The sequence below is a fragment of the Podarcis bocagei genome, assembly GCF_964188305.1.
Source record: "Podarcis bocagei genome assembly, chromosome: Z".
Classification (NCBI taxonomy): Eukaryota; Metazoa; Chordata; class Lepidosauria; order Squamata; family Lacertidae; genus Podarcis; species Podarcis bocagei.
This window is the reverse complement of record NC_138140.1, coordinates 35,200,984-35,213,680: the sequence shown is the minus strand read 5'-3', so window position 1 is coordinate 35,213,680 and position 12,697 is coordinate 35,200,984. Positions and strand designations below refer to the sequence as shown.

At 42.1% G+C, this 12,697-nt stretch overlaps 2 protein-coding genes across 4 annotated transcripts in view; one reads left to right on the top strand and one right to left on the bottom strand.

Moving 5' to 3' along the window:
* The window catches only part of ENOX2 (ecto-NOX disulfide-thiol exchanger 2), a 46,019-nt gene extending 42,525 nt beyond the window's left edge, over positions 1-3,494 (bottom strand). The window contains exon 1 of one of the 3 annotated variants that reach the window (XM_081179430.1): positions 3,281-3,494. In XM_081179430.1, the coding sequence (XP_081035556.1) occupies positions 3,281-3,443 (163 nt within the window). In that variant the 5' untranslated portion in view covers positions 3,444-3,494. Of the gene's footprint in view, positions 1-3,094; positions 3,191-3,280 lie in introns of those variants that run through there. The other 2 variants (XM_081179429.1, XM_081179433.1) reach the window with 2 other exon arrangements.
* A 1,953-nt stretch (positions 3,495-5,447) lies between these two features.
* GPR119 (G protein-coupled receptor 119) lies at positions 5,448-11,235 on the top strand. Its single transcript, XM_081180091.1, has 2 exons — positions 5,448-7,988; positions 10,778-11,235. Exon 1 carries the CDS (start codon positions 6,996-6,998, stop codon positions 7,983-7,985), a length of 990 nt encoding a protein of 329 aa, XP_081036217.1. The 5' UTR covers positions 5,448-6,995; the 3' UTR covers positions 7,986-7,988; positions 10,778-11,235.
* Positions 11,236-12,697: the final 1,462 nt, after the last annotated feature.

Here is a 12,697-nt window from a genome sequence, read left to right as displayed (position 1 = left end):
GTGGACCACAGCAATTCCCCCCATGCCTACAGCTTGTGCTTATGCTGCACCAAGTATCCAGGTGGGCACAGCTGTGCCAATTCAACTCCTCCCAGCCTGCCCGCCCAGGTCTCAGTAATACAAACCAGATCAGCACCCTCATCCACAATCAAATCATAGACTGTCTGATTATTCCGTTTCAGATCATCCTAAAAATGTTTTATTGATAAGTGGCACAGGTATATATAAACCTGAGGGGGAAACCGTTATAGTCACAGAAAAGAATGTCTGTTGTTCCATAGGATGATCTGCAATACCTCATAAGAACATAAGAAGAACCTGCTGGATCAGGCCAATGGTCCATCTAGTCTGGCATCCTGGGCTTAACAGTTGCCTGTGGGAAACCAGCAAGCAGTTTCAGAAGTATTGCTGCCTCCAACTGTGGAAGCTATCACATGACATTTCTTTCATCTTCCAATGAAAGAAACCAGTGTGGACAAGGCAACAGGGCAGTTACTATGGTATCAAATTTCTACATGAGAAGCAATTTAATGTAGAGGCTCACGTGCGATAAACATTCACTTCGGCTTTTGGCTACACACAACCTTGGTATGCATGTTAAGTGTCCATAGATTAATATGGCGGGGGGGGGGGTGAGTAACCAAGTAATCACCTATTGGAAAATAAGCACCTCTTTTTCTGATTTAAAAAATAAACAAGCACACTGAATGTTACACAAAAGATTTTGCCCACTTTTTATGCTGGGCAGAATACTGAATATGTGGTTTATACAGAATACCCCAAAATATAACATATATATCTAATTAACATATTGTTGCATGCCATCCCAATCTCTGAGCAGTGCAAGATTCCAGGGGTTCCAAGAACTTACCCATGTTTTGGTTTCCTTTCCTATTTGCATACCGCCTTTCTATATTACTACACACATGGTGGTTTACAAGCTGAAGAAACAACAAAATAGACAGCAAAGATCACCCACCTAGTAACAATCCGACGTGTTCAGAGGGACAGCAGAGACTAGTGTATTTATGATATACGGTTTATTTGCACATACAGGAAATTCGCATCTTATGCAAGGGTTAGATGTCAGGGGTCCACTTGTGAACACAAAATTGCCAGGAACCCCTGAAACTGCTTCTCACGCAAGTTGGAGGGCTGCTTACTGGGCTCTGAGAAGTTTGTTGGAACTCCTTCAATCTTCTGAGAGGCCAGTAATTCAGATGCCTCAGTTACTGGGCTTTGTGTAGGAGGTGCAAATGAAGCTGCCAGAGCCCTCATGCTGTTTCCCCAAAGCCGAGTAAGCAAGGTGTCAAGCTTTGGGTATGTGGCACTAAGGCTCTGGCAATATCCCAGAACCCTCAAGCTGCCTTCTCAAAGCAGGATAACAGAGGCACCAGGCTTTGGGAAGGAGCCATGGGGGTTGTAAGATGCTCCCAGAGCCCTTGTGCCTTCTTCCCAAAGCCCAGGAAGCAAGGAATACCTGCTGGGTGCATAGGTAGAGTGGGGAAAAATAAATAGACAGCAGGGAATAGTGGATTTTCCCTGTTCTCCATTTATATTTTCTCCCTACCCCCATCAAAGATGCAACACACAAGTTAAAGCAGTGTGGGATGAGAATTACCTGTATACACAACCTGAGCCTAAGATGGAGGGGCTCACAGCATTAACACCCCAATCTTACTTCTCCCATAGTCACAACCTTGGATTCAAACAGAAATCAAGCTTCTGCCTGCAACGAGTGCAGCTCTCAGCTCACACAACTCTGTGGTTTGGGGCTCTCTGACTACTAGCCAGGTATTTCCTTTGTTATACTAAGGACAGTACAAATGGCCATTAATTCACCAATAAGCTTGCCTGGTTAGTTGAGCAATGGGATCCTCCATTAGATTTTAACCCCTGCTGGATCCAGGAACCCATGAATTAGAACGGACTCAGGCATCATGAAGACTAACCCCCAAACTTACAACAGCATTATACATTTTGTTTGTTAATATTGCAAAAAAATACTTACACAATACAATTCTGGGCAAATAATTGGGAATTATTATAAACATTTATATACAGCTTATTCAAGAAGCTCAAGGTAGCAAAAATGGCTCTATAAGAAAGTCTTTTCTGTGTCAGTTCCTTGCCTTTTGAATGCCCTCCCAAAGACAGATGACCTGGAAATCTCATTACTGTACTATTCTATTATTTGAGGGCAGGCAAAAATAATTATGTTCACAAAACTGCTAATGCCAGCATTACAGGCAAAAAACCCATTTCTATTTCTATATTCACAGAGCTGCTGAGGCTAGCATTTTCTACTTAGAGCAGTTTGATTTCACCCGCTGCCTGAATAAGCAGTTGCTGCTTTAGCTGTTGCTTTAAATCACTGTATTGTTATTACGATTCGCTTAAATAATAAATTCTAATTATTATAAATATTTATTATTATCATTACATTTCACTTTTTTTGTTTCTCACTTCTCTACTAACCACCCTGAGGAAAAATACTATTTATGTTGAAGGTGCAGGACGCGAATGGCAGGTCACAGCCAACCTTAGCCCTACACAGAGAAGACCCATTGAGATAAATAGGCATGGGCTAACTTAGTTCCGTTAAAATAAAAAAAAATCCTTCCAGTAGCACCTTAAAGACCAACTAAGTTAGTTCTTGGTATGAGCTTTCGTGTGCATGCACACTTCTTCAGATATACATCAGTGTATCTGAAGAAGTGTGCATGCACACGAAAGCTCATACCAAGAACTAACTTAGTTGGTCTTTAAGGTGCTACTGGAAGGATTTTTTTTATTTTGACTATGGCAGACCAACACGGCTACCTATCTGTAATTAGTTCCGTTAGTCTATTCAGAGGCGGGCTTAACTGGATCGATCCAACCAACCAAAATCATTCATACTCACAACAACCCTGTGAGGTAGGGTAGGCTAAGAAAGCACGGCTGGCTCTTCATGAGTGGGTCCGGGGATCTGAGATGAGGTTCTAGATTCAGAACTCTAACCACTACACCACCGCACCCAGGTGATTAAAAAGGCAAAATCGGGTCCAAACAGGGGGCAGCGATTGAGAGGAGCAGATCGTGGCTGGTGCACCTGGTAAATAGGGCCAATGAGCAAAAACCGGGGAGCTGCCCTCTTTGAGAGCGCAGGCCGCTGCCGGTTCCCATGACAACGGTGTTGAGGCCACCCCGCTCCATCCACCCTCCCATCCGATCCCGGCAGGACAGGAAGCAGCGCCCTGCCCCGCCCCGCCCCGCCCCGTTGCCCAGCAACGCCCACCTGCTGGTCCCGCAGTCCTCCGACGCCGATATTCCCGAAACATCCTTTCACCAGGAGGGCCCCGCCGTTGCGATCGCTTCGCAAACCCCGCCTGCGAGCTGCCTTGCACGCCGTCTTGTTGATTGGCGGTCTCTAGGGGCGTGGCTTGAATACCCGAGAGCATGATGAGCAACCGTAGATTCGTGTGCGCCGCGCAGAAGGCTGGAGTGGGGGGGGGGACCGGGGGGCGGGATTTGCCGGATTTTAAAAAGGGGAAGTGTGGGGTTTAAAGAGGGAGATCGCTTCCACCTGCTCTGATTGGCTGCTCGAGTTCACCGTGCTGTGAAGGCTTCTGGGTAATGTAGTCTCAGGGACTCCGCAGGGTTCAGAAGAGATAAGGCTGCTCTGGCAGCATGTGTGCATGAGTGAGTATGGGGCAGAAAGTAGCACAGATCAGACGAGGTTTGTGCCTGTCTTTGCTTCAGCTTTATATACCCCTCCTTATCCCCAGCACTCAATTCAAGTACGGCTGCAATTTTTTTAAAAAAATCGGTTTTATTGTTTTATCGTTTTGTAAACCGCTTTGAGGTTTTTTTTAAACAAACAAACAGTGTATAAAGTTTCTGAAATAAATAATGCGGTTAACACTGTAAAGGGAGCTTGGAGTGTGTGCAATGCATCTTTGATTTTCATTCATGGGAATGCTATTCTCATACTGACATCCAAAGTATGGATGAAATATACTCGGAGTCGAGAGTGGATTTCCTTCTCTTTATTCAGCTCATAGTGGTGAGAAGGAATGGAAATTCCCCCACAATATCTGCTTTATATTGATACGGAAGGGGGAGCATGTCTTCTTCACCTCCTTCTTCGCTACAATATATCCATTTTCAATGTCAAAAGGGACTAAAATCTATAAAATTCATAGAAAATCAATGTGCCAATTTGCTCAATTTCTCTAGGACTCCATGACACCTCCCCTGTCCTCCATAATCCCTCAAGCAAGGTGTCAAGACCCTAATCCTGTCAAATCACTCTGCCAAGCCTTTCCTCCGGGCAAGGCCAGGTGGCAGACCATGCATACATGGACCATTGTCTTCTTATCAGGTACTCAGGATGTGCTTATCTGCGCATATCTCCAGCTCTGCATATTCCCCCCTCCCTCCTCCATATGTTAATCCTGTGTGACCCAACCTCTTCTTAATGTATTTATGATGTAATCTGTGTAACCCAACCTCTTCTTAATGTATTCATTATGAAATCTGTGTAACCCAACCTCTTCTTAATGTATTCATGATGTAATCTGGTGCACTGTATTCTGGGACATGGAGGGAAATTTCAAAAGTTCATGTCACCCCTTTCTCGCTGTTCAATCTTGTATTGAACCTGTTGCGCAATAAACTTGGATCTTCTGCAGTTTGCTCCTGTCTCCGGCTGAGCTCATTTTCTTTCGCGGACCTAGTCCAACGAGCTGGGTGGCAGAGTAGCCCCGCACCCAGATTTTACCGTAACAATATATATTATTTAAAAAATGGGCTGCATGTGATTGGCTAATTCCAGGATTCTCCTGTAGGCCAATCAGGTTGTGGATTCACTTCCATCTAGAGCTTGATTGGGTGGCTCCTGCAGACCAATCATACTGCTGCATTGTTCTAGGACCAATCAGACTGCTGCATTCTGAATCCTATTGTTCTAGGACCAATCAGGCTGCTGCATTTTGGATCCTATTCAACTCAGTACATAACAATGGAGGAAGCACAATACAGTGGTGCCCCGCAAGACGAATGCCTCGCAAGACGAAAAACTCGCTAGACGAAAGGGTTTTGTGGTTTTTGAGCTGCTTAGCAAGACGAATTTCCCTATGGGCTTGCTTCGCAAGACGAAAACGTCTTGCAAATTTGTTTCCTTTTTCTTAACACCATTAATACAATTGCGACTTGACTTCGAGGAGCAACTCATAGAACGCGGTGTGGTAGCCTTTTTTGAGGTTTTTGAAGACTTTGGTGATTTTTGAAGCTTTTCCAAAACTTTTCCGACACCGTGCTTCGCAAGACGAAAAATTCGCTAGACGAAAAAACTCGTGGAACGAATTAATTTCGTCTTGCGAGGCACCACTGTAAATGATTTTAGTGCTGCTTAAGGGAGCACGGAAGAGTTCTGGAGAACTCAAAAGTTTGTGCAATATTTATTTACTTATTTATTATTATCCTAACAAATATTTCTGTTAGCACTTAATATACAAAATCCCTAAGTGCTCTGCATAGAAACAATATAATTATTGAGAACCAAACGTTGTAACCAAAAATGCAGATAAATACATCAGTAAAAACACAATCCATCGATAAAACATTCAATTATATATAAATAATAAAACAGCAGCATCATGAATCTTAAGAGCAAAGGAAAGCCTGCTTAAATAGTAGGATCCTCAGAAAGTACGGTATATAAAACTTGCCACTCTTTCTTCCTCACAGACAGCACACTGAAGGTTGTTCCAATAACAACAAAGAACTATAGGTACTGCAGAAATTTAGGGTTCATCAGTTAACATCTCCATCCTGCAACATTCTCAGAGATGATCTGGAGAGTACCATACAGACAGGAGTAGGGCTAGTCCGTCATGTTATTGAACTAAGTGGTCGGAAACAGTTAAACAAGAATACATGCTCACGGTTTTTCTCCCTATTCTTTTTAACTTAACCCCAATACCCATCTCTGGCTTCCTTTATAGGGTCAGTTCCAAGAATCTTATTTGATTTCAGACTTTCAAAATAACTTCATTTCTGCTTTCTTTGAAGATGTGGCCATTTCCTTTTAGAATTCTTTTGTTTCTGCAAGGGGTTAGTGGGTCCTATAAGATGTCCCAAGTGGAATATTATTAAAGAAAGTCAATGGGGAATATCTTCATGCCTCCCCCACCCGACAGTTGCTGTAAAATTCTAATGTCCTCATCAAAATTCACAGGGGACTTTTACTCTAAGGTTAATGGCTTCCTTCTCATATTTTGCAACATTTTAGTTGTCTCACCACCAAATAGAAATGAGAAGACTCTTAACTAATACAAATCAGCTTCAAGCGTTATACAAACCTGCTTAATGTTTGACTGTATCATTTACGTTGTCTGTACATGAAATGTTTATTAGTGTGGGGTACAAAGTGGTTGTTACAAGTATTTTCAGAAATGGAAAAAATAAAAGTCACAACTGTTTAAAGTGGTATGATATTGCCATGATTAGCTTACCATGCATGGCTACTCAAGGAAATGTACAAGTAGAAAAAGACTTTTCTGTCAAGAAAACTTAGGAATGTAAGGAATACAATACAGTACAAACACAAACTGATGGCTTCATCACAAAGGCATGCCATTTTGAGAGTACTGTGGAACCTAGAGACACACTATCAGAGGTAAATAGAGAATGTGGCCTTTGCTTGTACAGCAAAGTTGCAGGAAGCATTTCCCCTCTCCTCTCTCAGGTTGTCTGGAAACTGGGGGAGGGACTAGACCTAGCACCTGGACAGGTATTGCCAGTATGAACTTTGCAAGGCTAGTGAGCTGAAGGTGGCAGAAGGCGCTAGGCTCTCAGGAAACAGCAAGACACTCATTCAACGCATCATATCCTGGTTTTGAATTTTTTTCCAAATAAGTTCCGCAAGCAAGGTGGTTTCCCTAAGAAGCAGCTCGGGTTGCTTGTACTGACAGCAGAGCTCCTTTCTTCTGGTAAAGAAAAAAACTGCCATGGGAAATGTTGGGTTTGGGGTATTACTTGCGATCCTGGCCTCCCTCATCCTAGTGATGAATGCTCTGGTGGTTGTCGCACTGGTACGGCTGATCTCAAAAGGGGGCTGCCTTGGGCTGTGCTTTGTTTTAAATCTGGCTGTTGCTGACTTCTTGGTTGGATTTACCATCACAAGTCTGATCACAGAGGAGCTGTCCGGCTCTGAGTACCAGACACCCCGAAAGCACTGCCTCCTGAGAATGGCCTGCATCACCTGCCCCTCAGCTGCCTCCATCTTCACTGTTATTCTGATCACCTTTGACAGGTACTTGGCTGTTAAGCACCCTTTCCAATACTTTAAAATCATGCGGAGCCCAGTTGTTGGGGCTTGCATCACAGGGCTCTGGCTCTTAGCCTGCTTGGTTGGCTTCCTCCCTGTGATGGCTCACAGCTTCCAGGCGGATGGCTACACAGGGCTCTGCACCTTCTTCAGAGTCTTCCAGCCCACCTACATGCTCACTTTCTTCTGCGTGGCTTTCTTCCCAGCTTTCTTTGTTTTCATCTACTTCCACTGCCACCTGCTGAAGATCGCCTCCCTCCACGCCCAGCAGATTCGAGAACGGGAACACATTGGACTGGAGGCAGCCTGCCGAGTCCCTCAGCCCTCCAGCGACACAAAGGCTTTGCGCACCATCACCATCCTGGTGGGGTGTTTCGTGCTCTCCTGGTCACCCTTCTTTGTCGGGAGCATCGTGCAGGTTGCATGTCAGCACTGTTCCCTGCAGCGCCTCCTAGAGAAGTACCTCTGGGTGATGGGCTTGTGCAACTCTTTGGCCAACCCCTTGGTCTATGCCTATTGGCAGAAGGAAGTGCGCCTTCAAATCTATCAAATGTGCTTGTGCATGCGAAGCAGGGTCTTTCCCTTGTTTCGTGCTGACAGCCGTCCTCCTATTCCCAGCAGGGTTGTGGCTTCAGTGCCTGCCATCTCGCTAGCTCAGCTTGAGGAGTGATTGGTAAGAAAAGGTCCTGTGGGGAGTGTTGTTTCTTGGGTGTGTTCTTTGACACACATGGTGCCTTTCACCTGCAGAAGCAGGGGCAAAACTAGGCTTTATTCACCTGGGTCAAAGACCCAGTTTGGGACACACACCCATGCATATTTGCGCGTGCACGCGCGCACACACACACACACACACACACAGGCTGGCAGCCTCAATGGAGCCCCTCTGGAGGCTTCACCCAGGGCAAAAATCCCAGCTAGCTCCCATGTAGCTACAGCTCTCTCTGGGAGAAACTCTTGCATTGTGTGAGACTGCTAGCAAAAATGTAATTTCACACTCCCCGCCTCCAGGACAACTTTTACTGGGCAAGTTAACTTTGGAGATGAGAGCGTAAGAATCAATTTATAGTGTCTCTGTGGAATCTGTTGCTTTGGAAGATGTACAGGTTGAGCAGGCAGTGCAAAGTGCAGAAGCAAGCACACACTGATATTTTTTGAATATGCCAATAAGCCAGGAAAACTATTGGCATGGCAATTAAGCAAAGATGGCATTAAAAACACTGTTAATAAATTAAAGATTAAAGAAAAGACAATTGATTACAGACCTATATTGGATCGGACAAAAGAAAAGAGAAGAAATTGAAAGTTATATAAGACAAAGTAAATTACCAAAAATTCAAACAGGAAAATTAATTACATTAAATACACCAGTAAATTTCTCTGAGGTCTCTGAAGCAATTAATAATGCTAAAATAGGGAAATCACCAGGACTGGACAACCTTAGTCCAAATATTATAAGAAGTTACAGAAGCTGGTAATTAACCCATTACTGAATGTAATGAATGGAATTCTGGAAAAGGGGAAGGGACCAGAAATGTGGAAAGAGGCCTACATAACTTTAGTGCCTAAACAAGAGACAGACTTGACACTGGTTACACATTATAGACAAATTTCATTATTGAACAATGATTATAAACTGTTTGCAAATATAACGGTAAACAGAATTAAAGCAATACTATTAGAAATAGTACCAGGACCAATAACACCAGGACCAGGCAGGATTCCTTCCAGGTCGACAGATGAAGGACAATATTAGGAATATTATTGATGTAATAGAATACCTGGAAGTAAGAAATGAAAAGCAAGCAGCATTGATGTTTATTGATGAGGAAAAAGAACTTGAGGAAATGAATTTTGGAGAGAAATTTAGGAAAGGAATAGAAGCAATATATTCAGAACAAAATGCCAGATTAATTGTAAACAATGTGATAACAGAGAAATGTAAGATACAGAAAGGGACAAGACAAGGCTGTCCCTTGTCACGTTTGTTTGTTTGTTTGTTTGTTTGTTTGTTTGTTTGACATTAGAGGTCCTTGTGAGAAATATTAGGGCAGATGAAACTATCAGAGGTATAACAGTTGGAAATAAAGCATATAAACTGAAGGCGTATGCTGAGGATATTGTAATAACAGTGGAGGATCCAAAAAATTCTCTTCTGAAAGTCCTAAAGAAAATTCATGAATTTGGACAGGTGGCTGGCTTTAAGTTGAACAAAAATAAAACTAAGTTGATAGTGAAAAATGTATCAGGAAAAGATAAAAAAGAGATTAAACAGGACTTAGAAATAGAAATTTACAAAAAGGTTAAATATCTGGGAATATGGTCAACAGCTAACAATATTAATGTATTTAAAGACAACTATGAAAAGGTATGGAAATAAATAAAAAATAATTTAGAGATTTGGGGACGGATGAATTTGTCACTTTTGGGAAGAATATCGGTGATTAAAATGAACTTATTGCCAAAAATGTTATTTCTGTTTCAGTCGGTCCTGGTGATAAGCAATATGAGATGCTTCAAAAAATGGCAGAAAGATACTATGAGATTTATCTGGAAAGGGAAGAGACTGAGAATAAAATATAAACTTCTTACAGATCTTAAAGATAGCGGAGATTTCTCCCTACCAGATTTAAAGATATATTATGAATCATCCTATATCTGTTGGATTCGGGACTGGGTTAAATTAGAAAACACAGATCTTTTAGATTTGGAAGGACATGACAATAGATTTGGTTGGCATGCGTATTTATGGTATAATAAAGCCAAAGTGCAGAGATATAAGGATTTATTAGAACAAAAGACACCATGGTGGATCTCACCCATAGAAGTAATATCAGTAAAAAAAGGTTAACATGAGGACTAAATGGCCAATGTACAGAGAGCTGTTGATAGAAGTGGATAATCAATTAAAGTTGAAAGATTTTGAGGAAATCTGGGAGAAAGTAACAGATTGGTTACAATACTTTCAACTAAATGAAACTTTTAAAAATGATAAAAAGAAAGGATTTAGTTGCACCATATCAAGATTTCAAAGAGAAACAGTGGAGGATAATATAAAATTACTGTCAAAAATGTTTAATTTGTTGTTGGAATGGGAAACTAAAGATGAAGAGGTTAAGTGTGTAATGATAAAGTGGACAAAGGATCTGGGACATAATGTACAAATGAATGACTGGGGAAAACTTTGGAAGGTGGATCTCAAATTTACTGGATGTAGCAGAGTTAAAGAGAACTATACGAAAAGGATGTATCGGTGGTATATAACACCGGTAAAACTTGCTAAGCTGTATAAAACAAGTTCTAATAAGTGTTGGAAATGCAGAAAAAAAGAGGGTACATCCTGTCGTATGTGATGGGAATGTAAGGTTATTAAAAACCGCTGGGAAATGATATATAATGAATTGAAGAGTATATTTAAGCTAACTTAAAAAAGAAAAACAGAAGCTTTTTTATTAGGTGTAACAGGAACAGAAATTCCCAAAGAACAGAAGAAAGTATTTACGTACGCCACAACAGCAGCCCGGATCCTGTTAGCCCAAAGATGGAAAGAAGAACAGTTGCCAACAATAGAAGAATGACAAATAAAACTTATGGAATATGCAGAAATGGCAAAGCTGACAGCAAAACTCAGAGACTCTGACAATTAGAAGTTTAAAAAAGAATGGGGGGAAAGTATTGTGTATTTGCAGAAATATTGTAAACAAGTTGGTACATTGACAGGGTTCGATTAAGCACTTGTAAGCAGTAAGGAACTAGAAAATGATAAGGAGTAACAATTGGATAAAAATGATAACAAAATGCAGAGAATGATGTAAGATGCAAAGAACCAGTAGAAGGGGGTGGAAGGAAGCCTTGAAGTTTAAATAACCTCAAAAGAAGACTTGCAAAATAGCAGGATTACTTATTAGAAGTTCAAATATTAGATTGTGGTTTGATTTTTGTATCCTTCTTTTATTGTTTACTATCTGTGAAAATTAATAAAAAAATTATTTACAAAAAAAAAGTGATGCCAGTACTAGCCTTTAATTTCAAATCGCCTGTCCTCAGCCCATAGATACTTGGGTCTCTAGCTGTTTTTGGACTTCAGTTCCCATCATCCCGGACCACTGGTCCTGCTAGCTAGGGATGAAAGGATCTGTCACCCCAAAACAGCTGGAGACCCAAGTGTGGGAAACACTGATCTAAGGTCACACCCACACATTTATAGCACATTTATAGTGCAGTACTTTCACAATCGTGGCTTCCCCTTAAGAAACCTGAGAACTGTAGTTTGCCCCCCACAGAACTACAATCCTCAGCACCCTTAACAAAATAGCTCCCAATATTTGGAGGGGGCGGGGAGCCATGTGCTTTAAATGTATTATGTGGTTGTGTCAATTTTTGGTGACCTTCTGCCAGCAGGCAAAGGCAGGGTGCAAAGGCAAACAAAGAAAACAAGAGACCTCCTCTTGCCCAGGATGTGCATCTTTAGCACCTTTCTCAGCTATCCTGCACTTTGTCCTACGTGCCATTCAGGATGTGTGGTCATGTTAGGAGGGGTGGACAGCCTTCACTAATGTATCTTATCTCCCCCAATTGCCACTTGCGTCAAAGCAAAGTGGTTGATTTATTTCAGACTTCCTCCCTCCGTTATAAACAGGCTGGGTATGAAATAGAAAGCCTTATGCTTCAATGCTTCCAAACAACACTGTATTTCCACTCTGCTGTTGCTTGCAGGGGCAGTGTCTGGGAAAATGTGCTTATAGATAGGGGATAACAGACAGTACTGGGAATTTGCTGTTCCAGGCATCTTGGGATGCAGGTGACAAACACCCTAAGGGCCATTGTTGAGTAGGATAGCATCTACTTTGCATGCAGAAAGTCCCAAGGTTCAATTTCTGACACTTCCAGGTTGGGTTGGAAATGTTCTCTGACTGAAACTCTGGAGAGCTGCTGCCACTCAGTGTAGCCAACACTGACCTAGATGGACAGTGGTCTGACTATGTTTAAGGCAGATTCCTATGAGACTGTGAACATATGCCATTGGAATATATCTGTATCAAACATCCCAAGGGCTGTCACATGGAAGATGGAGCAAGCTTGTTTTCTCCTGCTCTGGAGGGTAGTAGTCAAATCAATGGCTTCAAGTTAGAAGAAAGGAGATTCTGACTCAACACCAGGAAGAATTTTCTGACAGTAAGAGCTGCTTAGACAGTGGAACAGTCTCCCTTGGGAGGTGGTGGTCCCTCCTTCCTTGGAGGTTTTTAAGCAGAGGTTGGATGGCCATCTGTTGTGGATGTTTCATTTGAGATTCTTGCATTGCAGGGGGTTAGACTAGATGACTCTCGGGATCCCTTCCAACTCTAAAATTCTATGATTCTCCATTACCAGAAGAACAACTGTACT

Bases quoted from the DNA above. Each gene is read 5' to 3' on its own strand.
- GPR119 (XM_081180091.1), top strand. From the start codon at position 6,996: ATGGGAAATGTTGGGTTTGGGGTATTACTTGCGATCCTGGCCTCCCTC.